The sequence below is a fragment of the Mytilus galloprovincialis genome, chromosome 13 (genome assembly GCF_965363235.1).
Source record: "Mytilus galloprovincialis chromosome 13, xbMytGall1.hap1.1, whole genome shotgun sequence".
Lineage (NCBI taxonomy): Eukaryota > Metazoa > Mollusca > Bivalvia > Mytilida > Mytilidae > Mytilus > Mytilus galloprovincialis.
Window position 1 is genome coordinate 246829 of NC_134850.1, and position 18256 is coordinate 265084.

At 34.4% G+C, this 18256-nt stretch overlaps 1 protein-coding gene across 3 annotated transcripts in view; it reads left to right on the forward strand.

The window, feature by feature from the left end:
- The window catches only part of LOC143057156 (caspase-3-like), a 31274-nt gene that overhangs the window by 928 nt on the left and 12090 nt on the right, over positions 1-18256 (forward strand). Inside the window, exons 2-6 of one of the 3 annotated variants that reach the window (XM_076230403.1) lie at positions 1890-2052; positions 2840-3107; positions 7249-7370; positions 9813-9992; positions 10249-10462. In XM_076230403.1, the coding sequence (XP_076086518.1) occupies positions 1918-2052; positions 2840-3107; positions 7249-7370; positions 9813-9992; positions 10249-10462 (919 nt within the window). In that variant the 5' untranslated portion in view covers positions 1890-1917. The remainder of the gene's footprint in view (positions 1-1889; positions 2053-2839; positions 3108-7248; positions 7371-9812; positions 9993-10248; positions 10463-18256) is intronic. The other 2 variants (XM_076230405.1, XM_076230404.1) reach the window with 2 other exon arrangements.

An 18256-nucleotide genomic window follows, 5' to 3' on the forward strand; every position in this document is an offset into this window, starting at 1 on the left:
TGACATCCCTACACTTTTCTGTAGTCCTATAACATAATATGACATCGGAGTACTATACTGACCTCCCCCTTTTGTTATAGAAGATCATTGAACAATTACAATGTCTGTTATACATGTTATAGGTGTAATTATAATGATATTGTATTGTCTGTATTTGTAATTTGATAAATGTGCTACATTTAGTTATGAGACCTATGATAAGGAATATTCTATTCTATAATCCTGATAATACAATCTTTTTCTGCATGCCTTCATTTTCTGATATATTTTCGTTTACATTTCAAATGGACAAGCAAAATAAAACGCCACTTTCTTCCCCATACATCTGTGTACTATTATATTAACTTACTGATTTCCTTTTTATTTAAGATATTTATTTTCATTCAATGTACTCTCGTCCATGACAAAAAAAAACAACATTATAACCACCGTGTATCATCAGTACAGCGGATATAGGTACATGTACTAACCAAGCGGGCGTGATCGATTTTGACCTCACACGATAACGAAAACCTGTGTTTTGTTCACATACTATCAATGTGTACCTCAATTTAAACATAATTGTTGTTTTAAGAAATGATTTGGTCGTAGGTTAATGATTACAGATGTCTCATTATTTTCCCAAAAACAAGAACGATTACTAAAAACATGTGCAGATGTGCAAATTACTTGTCAAAGAAGTTGGCACTCGTCTCATCCGATATACTTCTATATTCATTGTTACTCTTTTTCTGATAGAAGGCCACTGTGCGTGTGTAATAAGTATAGTTGTGTTAATAATTGGCATTGAAATCTTTCATGCACATGTTTTTTTCGAGATTTTACGGTGTTTAGCTGACCACACAAAGCCTTCTGTACGGTGCATAGTTAAGTTGCTGTACACCGTACACAAAAACAAAATTTTCATACTCGTTTATTACCCAAAAAGTTTCAAGGAATGAGTAATCACAGGTAAGTTTATGATTGGTAACTATTACTTTTGCCCTGTATTAGCTTTCTTTCAGGTAAAAGATGTAAATGTCTCAACAATTGTATCGAAATTGAAAGTTGGTGTTGACATTCACAACTATTTGCTCATTTACAAGTTAATTGTCCTTATAAGAATATAAAAGTTGTCTTATAAATAGGAAAAAATCGATGCGAAAATATTTTTGGAGCAAGAATTTCAGATGTTGAGAAATTTACACTGAATGTTGATAAAACAAAACAAAGATTTCCGTTACCGTGTCAGTTCAAAATCGATCATGTCGGACTCCGCTTGCTTAATACCTATATCCGCTGTACGATGATAACAAGATATTGTCAACACATCAATTGCTTCTTCGTTAGCATTAGTCATGTTAGTTTAGAAGGAGAATACATGAGTTACGATTCCGTGTACTCCAAAAGTAAAAATACAGGAATATGGTTAAATTTTACCAAAACTAAGTCGATAGTCGTTTGTGATAGAAAACATTAGTATCCAAGATAACTTCAGTAAAATGTAAATTGACAAAACAAAATATGACATACGTCATCAATAACGAAAATGTGTTTACTTTATTGTGATGAATTAGCGAATTCAAACTAAAAATAATCGTGAGAATAATGGACGTTGATGTTATTGTTACAGTATCTAATCTATAGAACTAATATACTGCATCACATTTAAATATCTCTATAGTATATAGGTTGCATTATTGCTGTTTTTTCCAAATCATTTTTCAATGATGAAAAATAGGATCGTATATAAATTCAGGACAACTTTTTTTCATCAAATAACATTGCAACTATTTGTACTACATTATATAACACCAGATCAAACTTACAGTGAAATTAATCTCATTATGAGATTAGATAGTGCCAACAAATTAAACAACTTCATCTTTACTTGTGCTTTAAAATTACAGATAATTTTTACAGAAATAATTAGCAGACATGGACGAACGTTCCCGGACGATCCTAAGGAAAGGTCGAACTATTTTAATCAAAGGATTATGTGACATACCTGGTATATGTGATAAATTGTTTGCATATGGAGTGTTAACAGAGGGTATGATGTCAGAAATAACGGTAAGTACCATCTAAATCATATACATGAATGCATTGAAACGTTAAATGTTTATATATATATATACAATATTAAGGCAATAAAATTAAGAATGGAAATGGGGAAGGCGTCAAAGAAACAACAACCCGACCATAGAACAGACAAATAAGCTAGACTTGTCTCCATTTCCATTAAGAATTTTGCTAGAGTGTTCTTCCTTGGTTGTTAATATTTTTGCTTTGAACAGTTGTCTCCCCTTGGTAAATGTATATGCTGTTTTTGTCTCCATTTCGGGTGTTTTGATGTATTATACACAAGGAAAGTGAACCATCATTGGTTTTTTTTATGAGCTATAGAACAGTTTTAAGAAAAGGAATAACAAGATCAACTAAATAGTTCAAAATGAAAATAAACCCAAATGAGTTGAGATTAAGGAAATAATGTCCGGAAAAAAATATATTACTTTTGGTAACACCGTTGCTTAACGTTTTATAGGGGGGGGGGGATGTCATGTGCAATACCTACTCAATCTTTGCTATCGAGTTAGAAAATACATTCCTTTTCGTGTATACACATATGTAGATCTATAATAATTAACTGCTTGGTTCTTTAATTCCGAACTTAATTGGACACATGCCTCTACGACTTTTTTAGTTCTCGTAAACTATTTTGCAATTTTTGTTTGTTTGTTTGTTATTATTATATATTATGTTGTTCAAAGTCATTCACAAAGGAAAAATATGTTTTATTTTGATTATTTACACTTTTCATAAAAAAAATCTAAATTAATATTCCAACTTAAAATTACAGTCTGAACATACACGAGAACAACAAGCTCGAGCACTTCTGGATATACTACCACGAAGAGGTCAAACAGCTTACGATTATTTCCATCAAGCACTTGTAGACACACACAGTCAAGATCTCGCTGATGTTCTGAAGCCAGAATTGGCAAGCAGACCAGAATTGTCAAAAGCTAAAACATTAGAAGAAACACCACAGCGTTACGATAGAACAACATTACAACATGCTGCATCTGTCGGTTCGCCAATAATTGATCCTCCATCATTATTTTCAGGTAAGAGTGACTCAATATAGGAAAACAACAAACTATCCATATATTGATAGGAAAACAACAAACTATCCCTATATTGATAGGAAAACAACAAACTATCCCTATATTGATAGGAAAACAACAAACTATCCCTATATTGATAGCATGACCTGGTACAGACATACATATAGGAAAGCAACAAACTATCCATATATTGATAGCATGACCTGGTACAGGCATACATACAGACTATCCATATATTAATAGCATGACCTGGTACAGGCATACATACAGACTATCCATATATTAATAGCATGACCTGGTACAGGCATACATACAGACTATCCATATATTAATAGCATGACCTGGTACATACATACATACTGTGGATTCATTTATTTTCGTGGGTACCAATTTTCGTGGGTTGAAGAAAACTTACATGTTCGTGGATATTTGATTTCGTGGTTTTGCCGAAGTCTGCATACAAGCCATAGGAAAATTTGTCATTCGTTGAACATTTAATATCGTGGTTCAACTGTTCCCACGAAATCCACGAAAATTGGTATCCAACGAATAATAATGAATCTACAGTACATACATACAGACTATCCATATATTGGTAGCATGACCTGGTACATACATACATACAGACTATCCATATATTGGTAGCATGACCTAATACAGTCATACATACAGACTATCCATATATTGGTAGCATGACCTAATACAGTCATACATACAGACTATCCATATATTGATAGCAGGACCTGGTACATACATACAGACTATCCATATATTGATTGCATGACCTTGTACAGGCATACATACAGACTATCCATATACTGATAGCAGGACCTGGTACAGACATACATACAGACTATCCATATATATTGATAGCATGACCTGGTACAGGCATACATACAGTCTATCCATATATTGATATCATGACCTGGTACATACATACATACATACATACAGACTATCCATATATATTGATATCATGACCTGGTACAGGCATACATTCAGACTATCCAAATATTGATAGCATGACCTGGTACATACATACATACAGACTATCCATATATTGATAGCTTGACCAGGTACATACATACATACATACAGACTATCCATATATTGATATCATGACCTGGTACATACATACATACAGACTATCCATATATATATTGAGAGCTTGACCTGGTACATATATACATACAAACTATTCATATATTGGTAGCATGACCTGGTACATACATACATACAGACTATCCATATATATATTGAGAGCATGACCTGGTACATACATACATACAGACTATCCATATATTGGTAGCATAACCTGGTACATACATACATACAGACTATCCATATATTGATAGCATGACCTGGTACATACATACATACAGACTATCCATATATTGATTGCATGACCTTGTACAGGCATACATATAGGAAAGCAACAAACTATTCATATATTGGTAGCATGACCTGGTACATACATACATACAGACTATCCATATATATATTGATAGCATGACCTGGTACAGTCATACATACAGACTATCCATATATTGATAGCATGACCTGGTACATACATACAGACTATCCATATATTGATTACATGACCTGGTACAGGCATACATACAGACTATCCATATACTGATAGCAGGACCTGGTACAGACATACATACAGACTATCCATATATATTGATAGCATGACCTGGTACAGGCATACATACAGTCTATCCATATATTGATATCATGACCTGGTACATACATACATACATACAGACTATCCATATATATTGATATCATGACCTGGTACAGGCATACATTCAGACTATCCAAATATTGATAGCATGACCTGGTACATACATACATACAGACTATCCATATATTGATAGCATGACCTGGTACAGGCATACATTCAGACTATCCAAATATTGATAGCATGACCTGGTACAGGCATACATACAGACTATCCATATATTGATAGCTTGACCTGGTACATACATACAGACTATCCATATATTGATTACATTACCTGGTACAGGCATACATACAGACTATCCATATACTGATAGCAGGACCTGGTACAGGCATACATACAGACTATCCATATATTGATAGCATGACCTGGTACATACATACATACATACAGACTATCCATATATTGATAGCTTGACCTGGTACATACATACATACAGACTATCCATATATTGATAGCATGACCTGGTACATACATACATACATACAGACTATCCATATATTGATAGCATGACCTGGTACATACATACATACATACATACAGACTATCCATATATTGATAGCATGACCTGGTACATACATACATACATACATACATACATACAGACTATCCATATAATGATAGCATGACCTGGTACATACATACATACAGACTATCCATATATTGATAGCATGACCTGGTACATACATACATACAGACTATCCATATATTGATAGCATGACCTGGTACATACATACATACATACATACAGACTATCCATATATTGATAGCTTGACCTGGTACATACATACATACAGACTATCCATATATTGATAGCATGACCTGGTACATACATACATACATACAGACTATCCATATATTGATAGCATGACCTGGTACATACATACATACATACATACAGACTATCCATATATTGATAGCATGACCTGGTACATACATACATACAGACTATTCATATATTGGTAGCATGACCAGGTACATACATACATACAGACTATCCATATATTGATAGCATGACCTGGTACATACATACATACATACATACAGACTATCCATATATTGGTAGCATGACCTGGTACATACATACAGACTATCCATATATTGATAGCATGACCTGGTACATACATACATACAGACTATCCATATATTGATAGCTTGACCTGGTACATACATACATACAAACTATCCATATATGTAAGCATGACCTGGTACAGGCAAACATACAGACTATCCATATATTGATAGCATGACCTGGTACATACATACATACAGACTATCCATATATTGATAGCATGACCTGGTACATACATACATACAGACTATCCATATATATATTGATAGCTTGACCTGTTACATACATACATACAGACTATCCATATATATATATATATATATATATAGCATGTCCTGGTATAGGGATACATACAGACTATGCGGTATGAGCTTTCCTCATTGTTAAAGGCTGTACGGTGGCCTATAGTTGTAAATTTCTGTGTCATTTTTGTATCTTTTGAATGTTGTCTCATTGGCAATCATATCCTACAACTTTTTTATATATACAATATAGTTGGCTAAGTCAGTTTATATATGTATGCGTGCACACAAAGCTCACGTTTTAGTTATATACAGACTACTAGTTTATGTCGTAAACATGAAATGTTGTGATCTTTTAAAAATATTTACATCCAAATAATATCGAAAATTGTACATGACATTTTAAAGCAATATATATTAAATAGATAGACAATGCTTAATATCCATGTGTGTTTGAAGACTAAGATCTTGGGGTCCATTTGTTTTCGTTGGTTGCTGTTAGCTTTTAATTGTGTTTCGTTATACATGTATATTGATTGATATAAATCATACCAGTTGTATAGTCTTATTTATTTTGTTTTACATTTTCTGTTATACCAGTTAGTACTGTCCTTATTTTACCTTATGACCTTATACACCATTTTCATATTAAATTACCGCTTTTTTTACCTTAAAATTTATTTTTTTCGACAGTTTACCTACTCTGTGTATGACATCCTGGTACGAAGTCAAGTAAGAGCAACATAAAGAAGTAATATAAAGCTTTTATGGACTTTCCGAATTGATTTTCCTCTAAGTTCAGTATTTTTGTGATTTTACCTTTTAATCGGTACAATGTATTGGGACTATTAAATGCCTTATATTTTTTTCTTTTCACGACAGATTCATCGAAAAACAGTAAACTTCACCCTCAAATTACACCGATTATATGTTTAATTTTAATTATTTTGGTTACTTTTGTTGACCGACTACCAGGATGTTCTAGGACAGAAAATGTAACCTGTTGAAAAAGATAATAATCTGAGTTAAAAGTCGGTAATATGAAAATCGTCTATTAAAATTTCTTTTTTTTTTCTTTTGTAGTAGGAAGCATTGATATACACTCTACAGACACTGTTCCTCCATTTACTCCAGAGACTGTAGAACCAATGAAAATAAAAATGTTAAAATGTTACAGACAACAGATTATAAGCAATAACCCTGATGTATGTAAAATACTATTTATTGTCAGAAACTACAAGTATATTACTTTATATACTTGTACACAGAAATGACCCAGCTCTGTGTCATGTTTATGTCATGTTTATGTCATGTTTTGGTCATGTTTATGTCATGTTTATGCCAGTTCGACATACATTGTTCGCAAGGTATACAGAAACATGTCGTCATACATACAGACAGTATCAAGGGAATTCAAAAGTCTTCATTCGAGAGAAACTACCAACGACAAAGAACTTCAAAAGTTCACAAAAAAACAGTGAACTAAAGTGACCTACAATGTAACGAACCTCATAAAATAGATGTTATAATTGTAAAACAAATGAGTATATGACATCGTTGTTTTGTCATTGAAAAAAATAAAAATCCAACTATAATAAAACGTAAGAGTTTTTGTTCCTTCGTGATGAAGGTCTTACTGCATGGCTTAGAGGAGAAAGACAGGAATTAAAATACAGTAACTGTTCCTTCAATTTTGCTATCTGTGTTTTGTTTAAATATAACTTAGGGATTTCGCAGATTAAGAATTATCGATATCGTTATACATCACGAATCTTAGAAGAGTCGAATTTTATAAGTGGACGCACGTTTAGGATATAATTTCTTAGTTTTTAGTACCGGTCTTTGTAAGAATCATACAGGTTCCTGTTGATAGGCGATTCATGACCCCTCTTCAAATGTCTTTATATTTTGTTTATGAAGAAGGTAAGGTATGAAAATAAGTTTAATGTATTATTATTTTCTTGTGAACTTTGGTTGCCATGGAAACCATCCTTACAAAATTTTGCCTAAATACGTAAATCAGTAGCCTTTGAAAAATGAAATATAAGGGATTTTAAAGAACCATAGAAATAAAGTTAATCAATACAAACAATATGTATAATATATTTACAGTATAGCTTTTTAAGTTCAAAATGTTTCAGTATTCATCTGTTTGGTAATCTAATTTAAATTTTGGTGAAAATTGACAATTTTTGACTAAAATAATTTTTTAAAGATAAAAAAACACACGACTTTCTTTTTATTTTATTAATATATAGAATGTGGTCTTTCAAAATTTGTCAATGACATGTCATAATATTGTTGGTCTTGGGAGATAAACAGATTTAAAATTTAGGCGTTTTTGAAATTTTTCGTTTTCGAATTTTAACACATTTTTAAATGGTTGCTATGGAAACAAACTATTTACTAAATTCAAAATTTTAACGTTTTTGTATAGTTTGGGGTTTCGTTTGTCAATACTGTAAATATTCATATTGTTTGAATTGAATAACTTTATTTCTATAGGACTTTAAATTCCCTTATTTTATATTTTCAAAAGGGTCTTTTTTTCACATATTCATGCAAAATGTTGATTTGATGGTTACCATGGCAACGGGCATACTACTTAATAGTTATCCCATTAGGACGCGGTGTGTCAGTGTAAGATCATCCCGATGGCCGGAGTCCGAATTGGATAACTATTTTACATCCCAGCTGTTTTAGATTAGACGAAAAACCATTTTCAATTCATAAAATCTAGTTTAGAACGCCACACAACCATTATAATATACTTTATATATTACTATATGATGTATACCCTTTATGACCCCCTAACACGATGAGTAGATATCAAACAATGTCAACTCGCCCCACTGGCAAATCGGCCCACACTATATCGCCACTTTATGAAAAAAATCGCCCAACTCTTGTAACCGACTCGCCTAACTTTAAAAAAGTGTAAAATCAAATTGAACAATCAGTCTGACAACTCATTTATTTAACGAAAAGGGTTTAAACCCCACTGAATAAAAGTCTGCCAACTCGCCCCAGTTATAAAAATATCTTGCTTCCTTTAAGTATGTTAAATTTCTGACAGTTCGTATCGAGTCGTCCTGGTGTAGTGGTAAGTGTCGTGGCGTTAAAGATAAAAAAAAAAGTGTCGTGGCTTGATATGCTAAAGGTCTTGAGTTCGAATCCCAGCATATACACTGGTTTTTCTACGTGAATTTTGATAGATAGTCCTCTCCGTATAAGTAATTATAAGTTTTATACTGGATTTGACATTCCCGCCAAAATGTTACAGAACAAAGGAAAGCATGCATAACAAAGAAACTTAAACTGGGGTGATCTGGTTGGGGTGATCCGGCTCAGATCACCCCTGTTAGAACAAAGGAGCTGGGATGTAAAGGGAAAATAAAGACAGAATTTTACTCATCTACCAAAGTTCTTATGATATAGGGCAAAAACAATTACTTCTGTGACATGTCATGAATCACCTTCTGCATGATTTTTATAAAGACCGGTACTTAACTACTGAGTAAAGTTGACAGAACTTACAAAGATCATAACATTTTTCAGTACTTTCTTTAATATTAATGACTTTAAAAAAATCTTATAACGAATTTACCTTTATTTATTTATATTTGTTTACTCGTTTTCCATTTCAGTGTTACAGCATGGACGGTAATCCCAGAGGAAAACTCATAATCATTAACATAATGTCATTCGATAACCATGGTATACCATCACGTGACAAACAGGCACATGATCTATCAGCAACAAGTTTATCGTTATTGTTCAAACAACTTAAATTCAAAATTGATATAAAAACAGATATTAATAAAAAGGTAAGTGATTGAGACGTCCAAATTTTATATTTAAATTATCTTGCCTCCTATACATTCCTAGAAAAAAATATTGGTATAAATATGTAGTTTTATGGCAATAAAGATTTGAATTGAATTGAATTGTTTAAGGCAACCCAATAAAGACCTTGTATATTTCATATTAAATAAGTGGGCGGAGCTTACTTCAATATATGATTGGGATGCTGTCTCTTTATTCTCAATAATTTCAGAATGTTAATTCAAAGTACGTTTATAGGAATTATTAGATCTGATTACTGCAGAACAACAAAGTCGTGAGACTTACGACTGTTTTGCAATGGTTATTTTATCTCATGGACTTGGTGATCTGATATTCATGAAGGATGGAGAACCTCTGAAAATGCAAAATATAATGGATCAGTTTGATACAGAAAACTGTCCAAAACTGAAGGGGAAGCCGAAGCTGTTCTTCATTCATGCATGCCCGTCAGGTAAGTTTTACAGTCTTTTGTACTTTCGATCGTGTTCTTGTTCATCAGTCTTAAGTTTTACAGAATGTCTATTGTACTTTGGATCGGGTTGGTGTTTCTCAGTAATAAGTTTTACAGTATGTCTTTTGTACTTTGGATCGGGTTGGTGTTTCTCAGTAATAAGTTTTACAGTATGTCGTTTGTACTTTGGATCGTGTTGGTGTTGCTCAGTAATAAGTTTTACAGTATGTCGTTTGTACTTTGGATCGTGTTGGTGTTGCTCAGTAATAAGTTTTACAGTATGTCGTTTGTACTTTGGATCGTGTTGGTGTTGCTCAGTAATAAGTTTTACAGTATGTCTTTTGTACTTTGGATCGGGTTGGTGTTTCTCAGTAATAAGTTTTACAGTATGTCGTTTGTACTTTGGATCGGGTTGGTGTTTCTCAGTAATAAGTTTTACAGTATGTTGTTTGTACTTTGGATCGGGTTGGTGTTTCTCAGTAATAAGTTTTACAGTATGTTGTTTGTACTTTGGATCGGGTTGGTGTTTCTCAGTAATAAGTTTTACAGTATGTCGTTTGTACTTTGGATAGGGTTGGTGTTTCTCAGTAATAAGTTTTACAGTATGTCGTTTGTACTTTGGATCGGGTTGGTGTTTCTCAGTAATAAGTTTTACAGTATGTCGTTTGTACTTTGGATCGGGTTGGTGTTTCTCAGTAATAAGTTTTACAGTATGTCGTTTGTACTTTGGATCGTGTTGGTGTTTCTCAGTAATAAGTTTTACAGTATGTCGTTTGTACTTTGGATAGGGTTGGTGTTTCTCAGTAATAAGTTTTACAGTATGTCGTTTGTACTTTGGATCGTGTTGGTGTTTCTCAGTAATAAGTTTTACAGTATGTTGTTTGTACTTTGGATCGGGATCGTGTTGCTCAGTAATAAGTTTTACAGTATGTCGTTTGTACTTTGGATCGGGTTGGTGTTTCTCAGTAATAAGTTTTACAGTATGTCGTTTGTACTTTGGATCGGGTTGGTGTTTCTCAGTAATAAGTTTTACAGTATGTCTTTTGTACTTTGGATCGGGTTGGTGTTTCTCAGTAATAAGTTTTACAGTATGTCGTTTGTACTTTGGATCGGGTTGGTGTTGATCAGTAATAAGTTTTACAGTATGTCGTTTGTACTTTGGATCGGGTTGGTGTTTCTCAGTAATAAGTTTTACAGTATGTTGTTTGTACTTTGGATCGGGTTGGTGTTGCTCAGTAATAAGTTTTACAGTATGTCCTTTGTACTTTGGATCGGGTTGGTGTTTCTCAGTAATAAGTTTTACAGTATGTTGTTTGTACTTTGGATCGGGATCGTGTTGCTCAGTAATAAGTTTAACAGTATGTCTTTTGTACTTTGGATCGGGTTGGTGTTGCTCAGTAATAAGTTTTACAGTATGTCGTTTGTACTTTGGATCGGGTTGGTGTTTCTCAGTAATAAGTTTTACAGTAGGTCTATTGTACAGTGGATCGGGATCGTGTTGATCAGTCTTAAGTTTTACAGTATGTCTTTTGTACTTTGGATCGGGTTGGTGTTGCTCAGTAATAAGTTTTACAGTATGTCGTTTGTACTTTGGATCGTGTTGGTGTTTCTCAGTAATAAGTTTTACAGTATGTTGTTTGTACTTTGGATCGGGATCGTGTTGCTCAGTAATAAGTTTTACAGTATGTCGTTTGTACTTTGGATCGGGTTGGTGTTTCTCAGTAATAAGTTTTACAGTATGTCGTTTGTACTTTGGATCGGGTTGGTGTTTCTCAGTAATAAGTTTTACAGTATGTCTTTTGTACTTTGGATCGGGTTGGTGTTTCTCAGTAATAAGTTTTACAGTATGTCGTTTGTACTTTGGATAGGGTTGGTGTTTCTCAGTAATAAGTTTTACAGTATGTCGTTTGTACTTTGGATCGGGTTGGTGTTTCTCAGTAATAAGTTTTACAGTATGTTGTTTGTACTTTGGATCGGGTTGGTGTTGCTCAGTAATAAGTTTTACAGTATGTCCTTTGTACTTTGGATCGGGTTGGTGTTTCTCAGTAATAAGTTTTACAGTATGTTGTTTGTACTTTGGATCGGGATCGTGTTGCTCAGTAATAAGTTTAACAGTATGTCTTTTGTACTTTGGATCGGGTTGGTGTTGCTCAGTAATAAGTTTTACAGTATGTCGTTTGTACTTTGGATCGGGTTGGTGTTTCTCAGTAATAAGTTTTACAGTAGGTCTATTGTACAGTGGATCGGGATCGTGTTGATCAGTCTTAAGTTTTACAGTATGTCTTTTGTACTTTGGATCGGGTTGGTGTTTCTCAGTAATAAGTTTTACAGTATGTTGTTTGTACTTTGGATCGGGTTGGTGTTTCTCAGTAATAAGTTTTACAGTATGTCGTTTGTACTTTGGATCGGGTTGGTGTTTCTCAGTAATAAGTTTTACAGTATGTCGTTTGTACTTTGGATCGGGTTGGTGTTTCTCAGTAATAAGTTTTACAGTATGTTGTTTGTACTTTGGATCGGGTTGGTGTTTCTCAGTAATAAGTTTTACAGTATGTCGTTTTTACTTTGGATCGGGTTGGTGTTTCTCAGTAATAAGTTTTACAGTATGTCGTTTGTACTTTGGATCGGGTTGGTGTTTCTCAGTAATAAGTTTTACAGTATGTCGTTTTTACTTTGGATCGGGTTGGTGTTTCTCAGTAATAAGTTTTACAGTATGTCGTTTGTACTTTGGATCGGGTTGGTGTTTCTCAGTAATAAGTTTTACAGTAGGTCTATTGTACAGTGGATCGGGATCGTGTTGATCAGTCTTAAGTTTTACAGTATGTCTTTTGTACTTTGGATCGGGTTGGTGTTTCTCAGTAATAAGTTTTACAGTATGTCGTTTGTACTTTGGATAGGGTTGGTGTTGCTCAGTAATAAGTTTTACAGTATGTCGTTTGTACTTTGGATAGGGTTGGTGTTGCTCAGTAATAAGTTTTACAGTATGTCGTTTGTACTTTGGATCGGGTTGGTGTTTCTCAGTAATAAGTTTTACAGTATGTTGTTTGTACTTTGGATCGGGATCGTGTTGCTCAGTAATAAGTTTAACAGTATGTCTTTTGTACTTTGGATCGGGTTGGTGTTGCTCAGTAATAAGTTTTACAGTATGTCGTTTGTACTTTGGATCGGGTTGGTGTTGATCAGTAATAAGTTTTACAGTATGTCTATTGTACTTTGGATCGGGTTGGTGTTTCTCAGTAATAAGTTTTACAGTATGTCGTTTGTACTTTGGATAGGGTTGGTGTTGCTCAGTAATAAGTTTTACAGTATGTCGTTTGTACTTTGGATCGGGTTGGTGTTTCTCAGTAATAAGTTTTACAGTATGTCGTTTGTACTTTGGATCGGGTTGGTGTTTCTCAGTAATAAGTTTTACAGTAGGTCTATTGTACAGTGGATCGGGATCGTGTTGATCAGTCTTAAGTTTTACAGTATGTCTTTTGTACTTTGGATCGGGTTGGTGTTTCTCAGTAATAAGTTTTACAGTATGTCGTTTGTACTTTGGATCGGGTTGGTGTTTCTCAGTAATAAGTTTTACAGTATGTTGTTTGTACTTTGGATCGGGATCGTGTTGCTCAGTAATAAGTTTAACAGTATGTCTTTTGTACTTTGGATCGGGTTGGTGTTTCTCAGTAATAAGTTTTACAGTATGTCTATTGTACTTTGGATCGGGTTGGTGTTTCTCAGTAATAAGTTTTACAGTATGTTGTTTGTACTTTGGATCGGGTTGGTGTTTCTCAGTAATAAGTTTTACAGTATGTCGTTTGTACTTTGGATCGGGTTGGTGTTTCTCAGTAATAAGTTTTACAGTATGTTGTTTGTACTTTGGATCGGGATCGTGTTGCTCAGTAATAAGTTTAACAGTATGTCTTTTGTACTTTGGATCGGGTTGGTGTTGCTCAGTAATAAGTTTTACAGTATATCGTTTGTACTTTGGATCGGGTTGGTGTTGCTCAGTAATAAGTTTTACAATATGTCGTTTGTACTTTGGATCGTGTTGGTGTTGCTCAGTAATAAGTTTTACAGTATGTCGTTGGTACTTTGGATCAGGTTGGTGTTCCTCAGTAATAAGTTTTACAGTATGTCGTTTGTACTTTGGATCGGGTTGGTGTTTCTCAGTAATAAGTTTTACAGTATGTCGTTTGTACTTTGGATCGGGTTGGTGTTTCTCAGTAATAAGTTTTACAGTATGTCGTTTGTACTTTGGATCGGGTTGGTGTTTCTCAGTAATAAGTTTTACAGTATGTCTTTTGTACTTTGGATCGGGTTGGTGTTTCTCAGTAATAAGTTTTACAGTATGTCGTTTGTACTTTGGATCGGGTTGGTGTTTCTCAGTAATAAGTTTTACAGTATGTCGTTTGTACTTTGGATCGTGTTGGTGTTTCTCAGTAATAAGTTTTACAGTATGTCGTTTGTACTTTGGATCGGGTTGGTGTTTCTCAGTAATAAGTTTTACAGCATATCGTTTGTACTTTGGATCGGGTTGGTGTTGATCAGTAATAAGTTTTACAGTATGTCTATTGTACTTTGGATCGGGTTGGTGTTTCTCAGTAATAAGTTTTACAGTATGTCTTTTGTACTTTGGATCGGGTTGGTGTTGATCAGTAATAAGTTTTACAGTATGTCGTTTGTACTTTGGATCGGGTTGGTGTTTCTCAGTAATAAGTTTTACAGTATGTCTTTTGTACTTTGGATCGGGTTGGTGTTTCTCAGTAATAAGTTTTACAGTATGTCGTTTGTACTTTGGATCGTGTTGGTGTTGATCAGTAATAAGTTTAACAGTATATCGTTTGTACTTTGGATCGGGTTGGTGTTGCTCAGTAATAAGTTTTACAGTATATCGTTTGTACTTTGGATCGGGTTGGTGTTGCTCAGTAATAAGTTTTACAGTATGTCGTTTGTACTTTGGATCGGGTTGGTGTTTCTCAGTAATAAGTTTTACAGTATGTCTTTTGTACTTTGGATCGGGTTGGTGTTTCTCAGTAATAAGTTTTACAGTATGTCGTTTGTACTTTGGATCGGGTTGGTGTTGCTCAGTAATAAGTTTTACAGTATATCGTTTGTACTTTGGATCGGGTTGGTGTTTCTCAGTAATAAGTTTTACAGTATGTCTTTTGTACTTTGGATCGGGTTGGTGTTCCTCAGTAATAAGTTTTACAGTATGTCGTTTGTACTTTGGATCGGGTTGGTGTTTCTCAGTAATAAGTTTTACAGTATGTCTTTTGTACTTTGGATCGGGTTGGTGTTTCTCAGTAATAAGTTTTACAGTATGTCGTTTGTACTTTGGATCGGGTTGGTGTTGCTCAGTAATAAGTTTTACAGTATATCGTTTGTACTTTGGATCGGGTTGGTGTTTCTCAGTAATAAGTTTTACAGTATGTCGTTTGTACTTTGGATCGGGTTGGTGTTGCTCAGTAATAAGTTTTACAGTATATCGTTTGTACTTTGGATCGGGTTGGTGTTTCTCAGTAATAAGTTTTACAGTATGTCTTTTGTACTTTGGATCGTGTTGGTGTTCCTCAGTAATAAGTTTTACAGTATGTCTTTTGTACTTTGGATCGGGTTGGTGTTTCTCAGTAATAAGTTTTACAGTATGTCTTTTGTACTTTGGATCGGGTTGGTGTTCCTCAGTAATAAGTTTTACAGTATGTCGTTTGTACTTTGGATCGGGTTGGTGTTTCTCAGTAATAAGTTTTACAGTATATCGTTTGTACTTTGGATCGGGTTGGTGTTTCTCAGTAATAAGTTTTACAGTATATCGTTTGTACTTTGGATCGGGTTGGTGTTTCTCAGTAATAAGTTTTACAGTATGTCGTTTGTACTTTGGATCGGGTTGGTGTTTCTCAGTAATAAGTTTTACAGTAGGTCTTTTGTACTTTGGATCGGGTTGGTGTTTCTCAGTAATAAGTTTTACAGTATGTCTTTTGTACTTTGGATCGGGTTGGTGTTTCTCAGTAATAAGTTTTACAGTGTGTCGTTTGTACTTTGGATCGGGTTGGTGTTCCTCAGTAATAAGTTTTACAGTATGTCGTTTGTACTTTGGATCGGGTTGGTGTTTCTCAGTAATAAGTTTTACAGTATATCGTTTGTACTTTGGATCGGGTTGGTGTTTCTCAGTAATAAGTTTTACAGTATGTCGTTTGTACTTTGGATCGGGTTGGTGTTTCTCAGTAATAAGTTTTACAGTATGTTGTTTGTACTTTGGATCGGGATCGTGTTGCTCAGTAATAAGTTTTACAGTATGTCTTTTGTACTTTGGATCGGGTTGGTGTTTCTCAGTAATAAGTTTTACAGTATGTCGTTGGTACTTTGGATCAGGTTGGTGTTGATCAGTAATAAGTTTTACAGTATGTCTTTTGTACTTTGGATCGTGTTGGTTTGCTCAGTAATAAGTTTTACAGTATATCGTTTGTACTTTGGATCGGGTTGGTGTTGCTCAGTAATAAGTTTTACAGTAGGTCTATTGTACAGTGGATCAGGATCGTGTTTCTCAGTAATAAGTTTTACAGTATGTTGTTTGTACTTTGGATCGGGATCGTGTTGCTCAGTAATAAGTTTTACAGTATGTCGTTTGTACTTTGGATCGGGTTGGTGTTTCTCAGTAATAAGTTTTACAGTATGTCGTTTGTACTTTGGATCGGGTTGGTGTTGACCAGTCTTAAGTTTTACAGTATGTCGTTTGTACTTTGGATCGGGTTGGTGTTTCTCAGTAATAAGTTTTACAGTATGTCGTTTGTACTTTGGATCGGGTTGGTGTTGATCAGTAATAAGTTTTACAGTATGTCGTTTGTACTTTGGATCGGGTTGGTGTTCCTCAGTAATAAGTTTTACAGTATGTCGTTTGTACTTTGGATCGGGTTGGTGTTGACCAGTCTTAAGTTTTACAGTATATCGTTTGTACTTTGGATCGGGTTGGTGTTGATCAGTAATAAGTTTTACAGTATGTCGTTTGTACTTTGGATCGGGTTGGTGTTGACCAGTCTTAAGTTTTACAGTATGTCGTTGGTACTTTGGATCGGGTTGGTGTTGATCAGTAATAAGTTTTACAGTATGTCGTTTGTACTTTGGATCGGGTTGGTGTTGCTCAGTAATAAGTTTTACAGTATGTCGTTTGTACTTTGGATCGGGTTGGTGTTGATCAGTAATAAGTTTTACAGTATGTCGTTTGTACTTTGGATCGGGTTGGTGTTTCTCAGTAATAAGTTTTACAGTATGTCGTTTGTACTTTGGATCGGGTTGGTGTTTCTCAGTGATAAGTTTTACAGTATATCGTTGGTACTTTGGATCGGGTTGGTGTTGACCAGTCTTAAGTTTTACAGTATGTCTTTTGTACTTTGGATCGGGTTGGTGTTTCTCAGTAATAAGTTTTACAGTAGGTCTATTGTACTTTGGATCGGGTTGGTGTTGATCAGTAATAAGTTTTACAGTATGTCGTTTGTACTTTGGATCGGGTTGGTGTTCCTCAGTAATAAGTTTTACAGTATGTCGTTTGTACTTTGGATCGGGTTGGTGTTCCTCAGTAATAAGATTTACAGTATATCGTTGGTACTTTGGATCGGGTTGGTGTTGACCAGTCTTAAGTTTTACAGTATGTCGTTTGTACTTTGGATCGGGTTGGTGTCTCTCAGTAATAAGTTTTACAGTATGTCGTTTGTACTTTGGATCGGGTTGGTGTTTCTCAGTGATAAGTTTTACAGTATATCGTTGGTACTTTGGATCGGGTTGGTGTTGACCAGTCTTAAGTTTTACAGTATGTCTTTT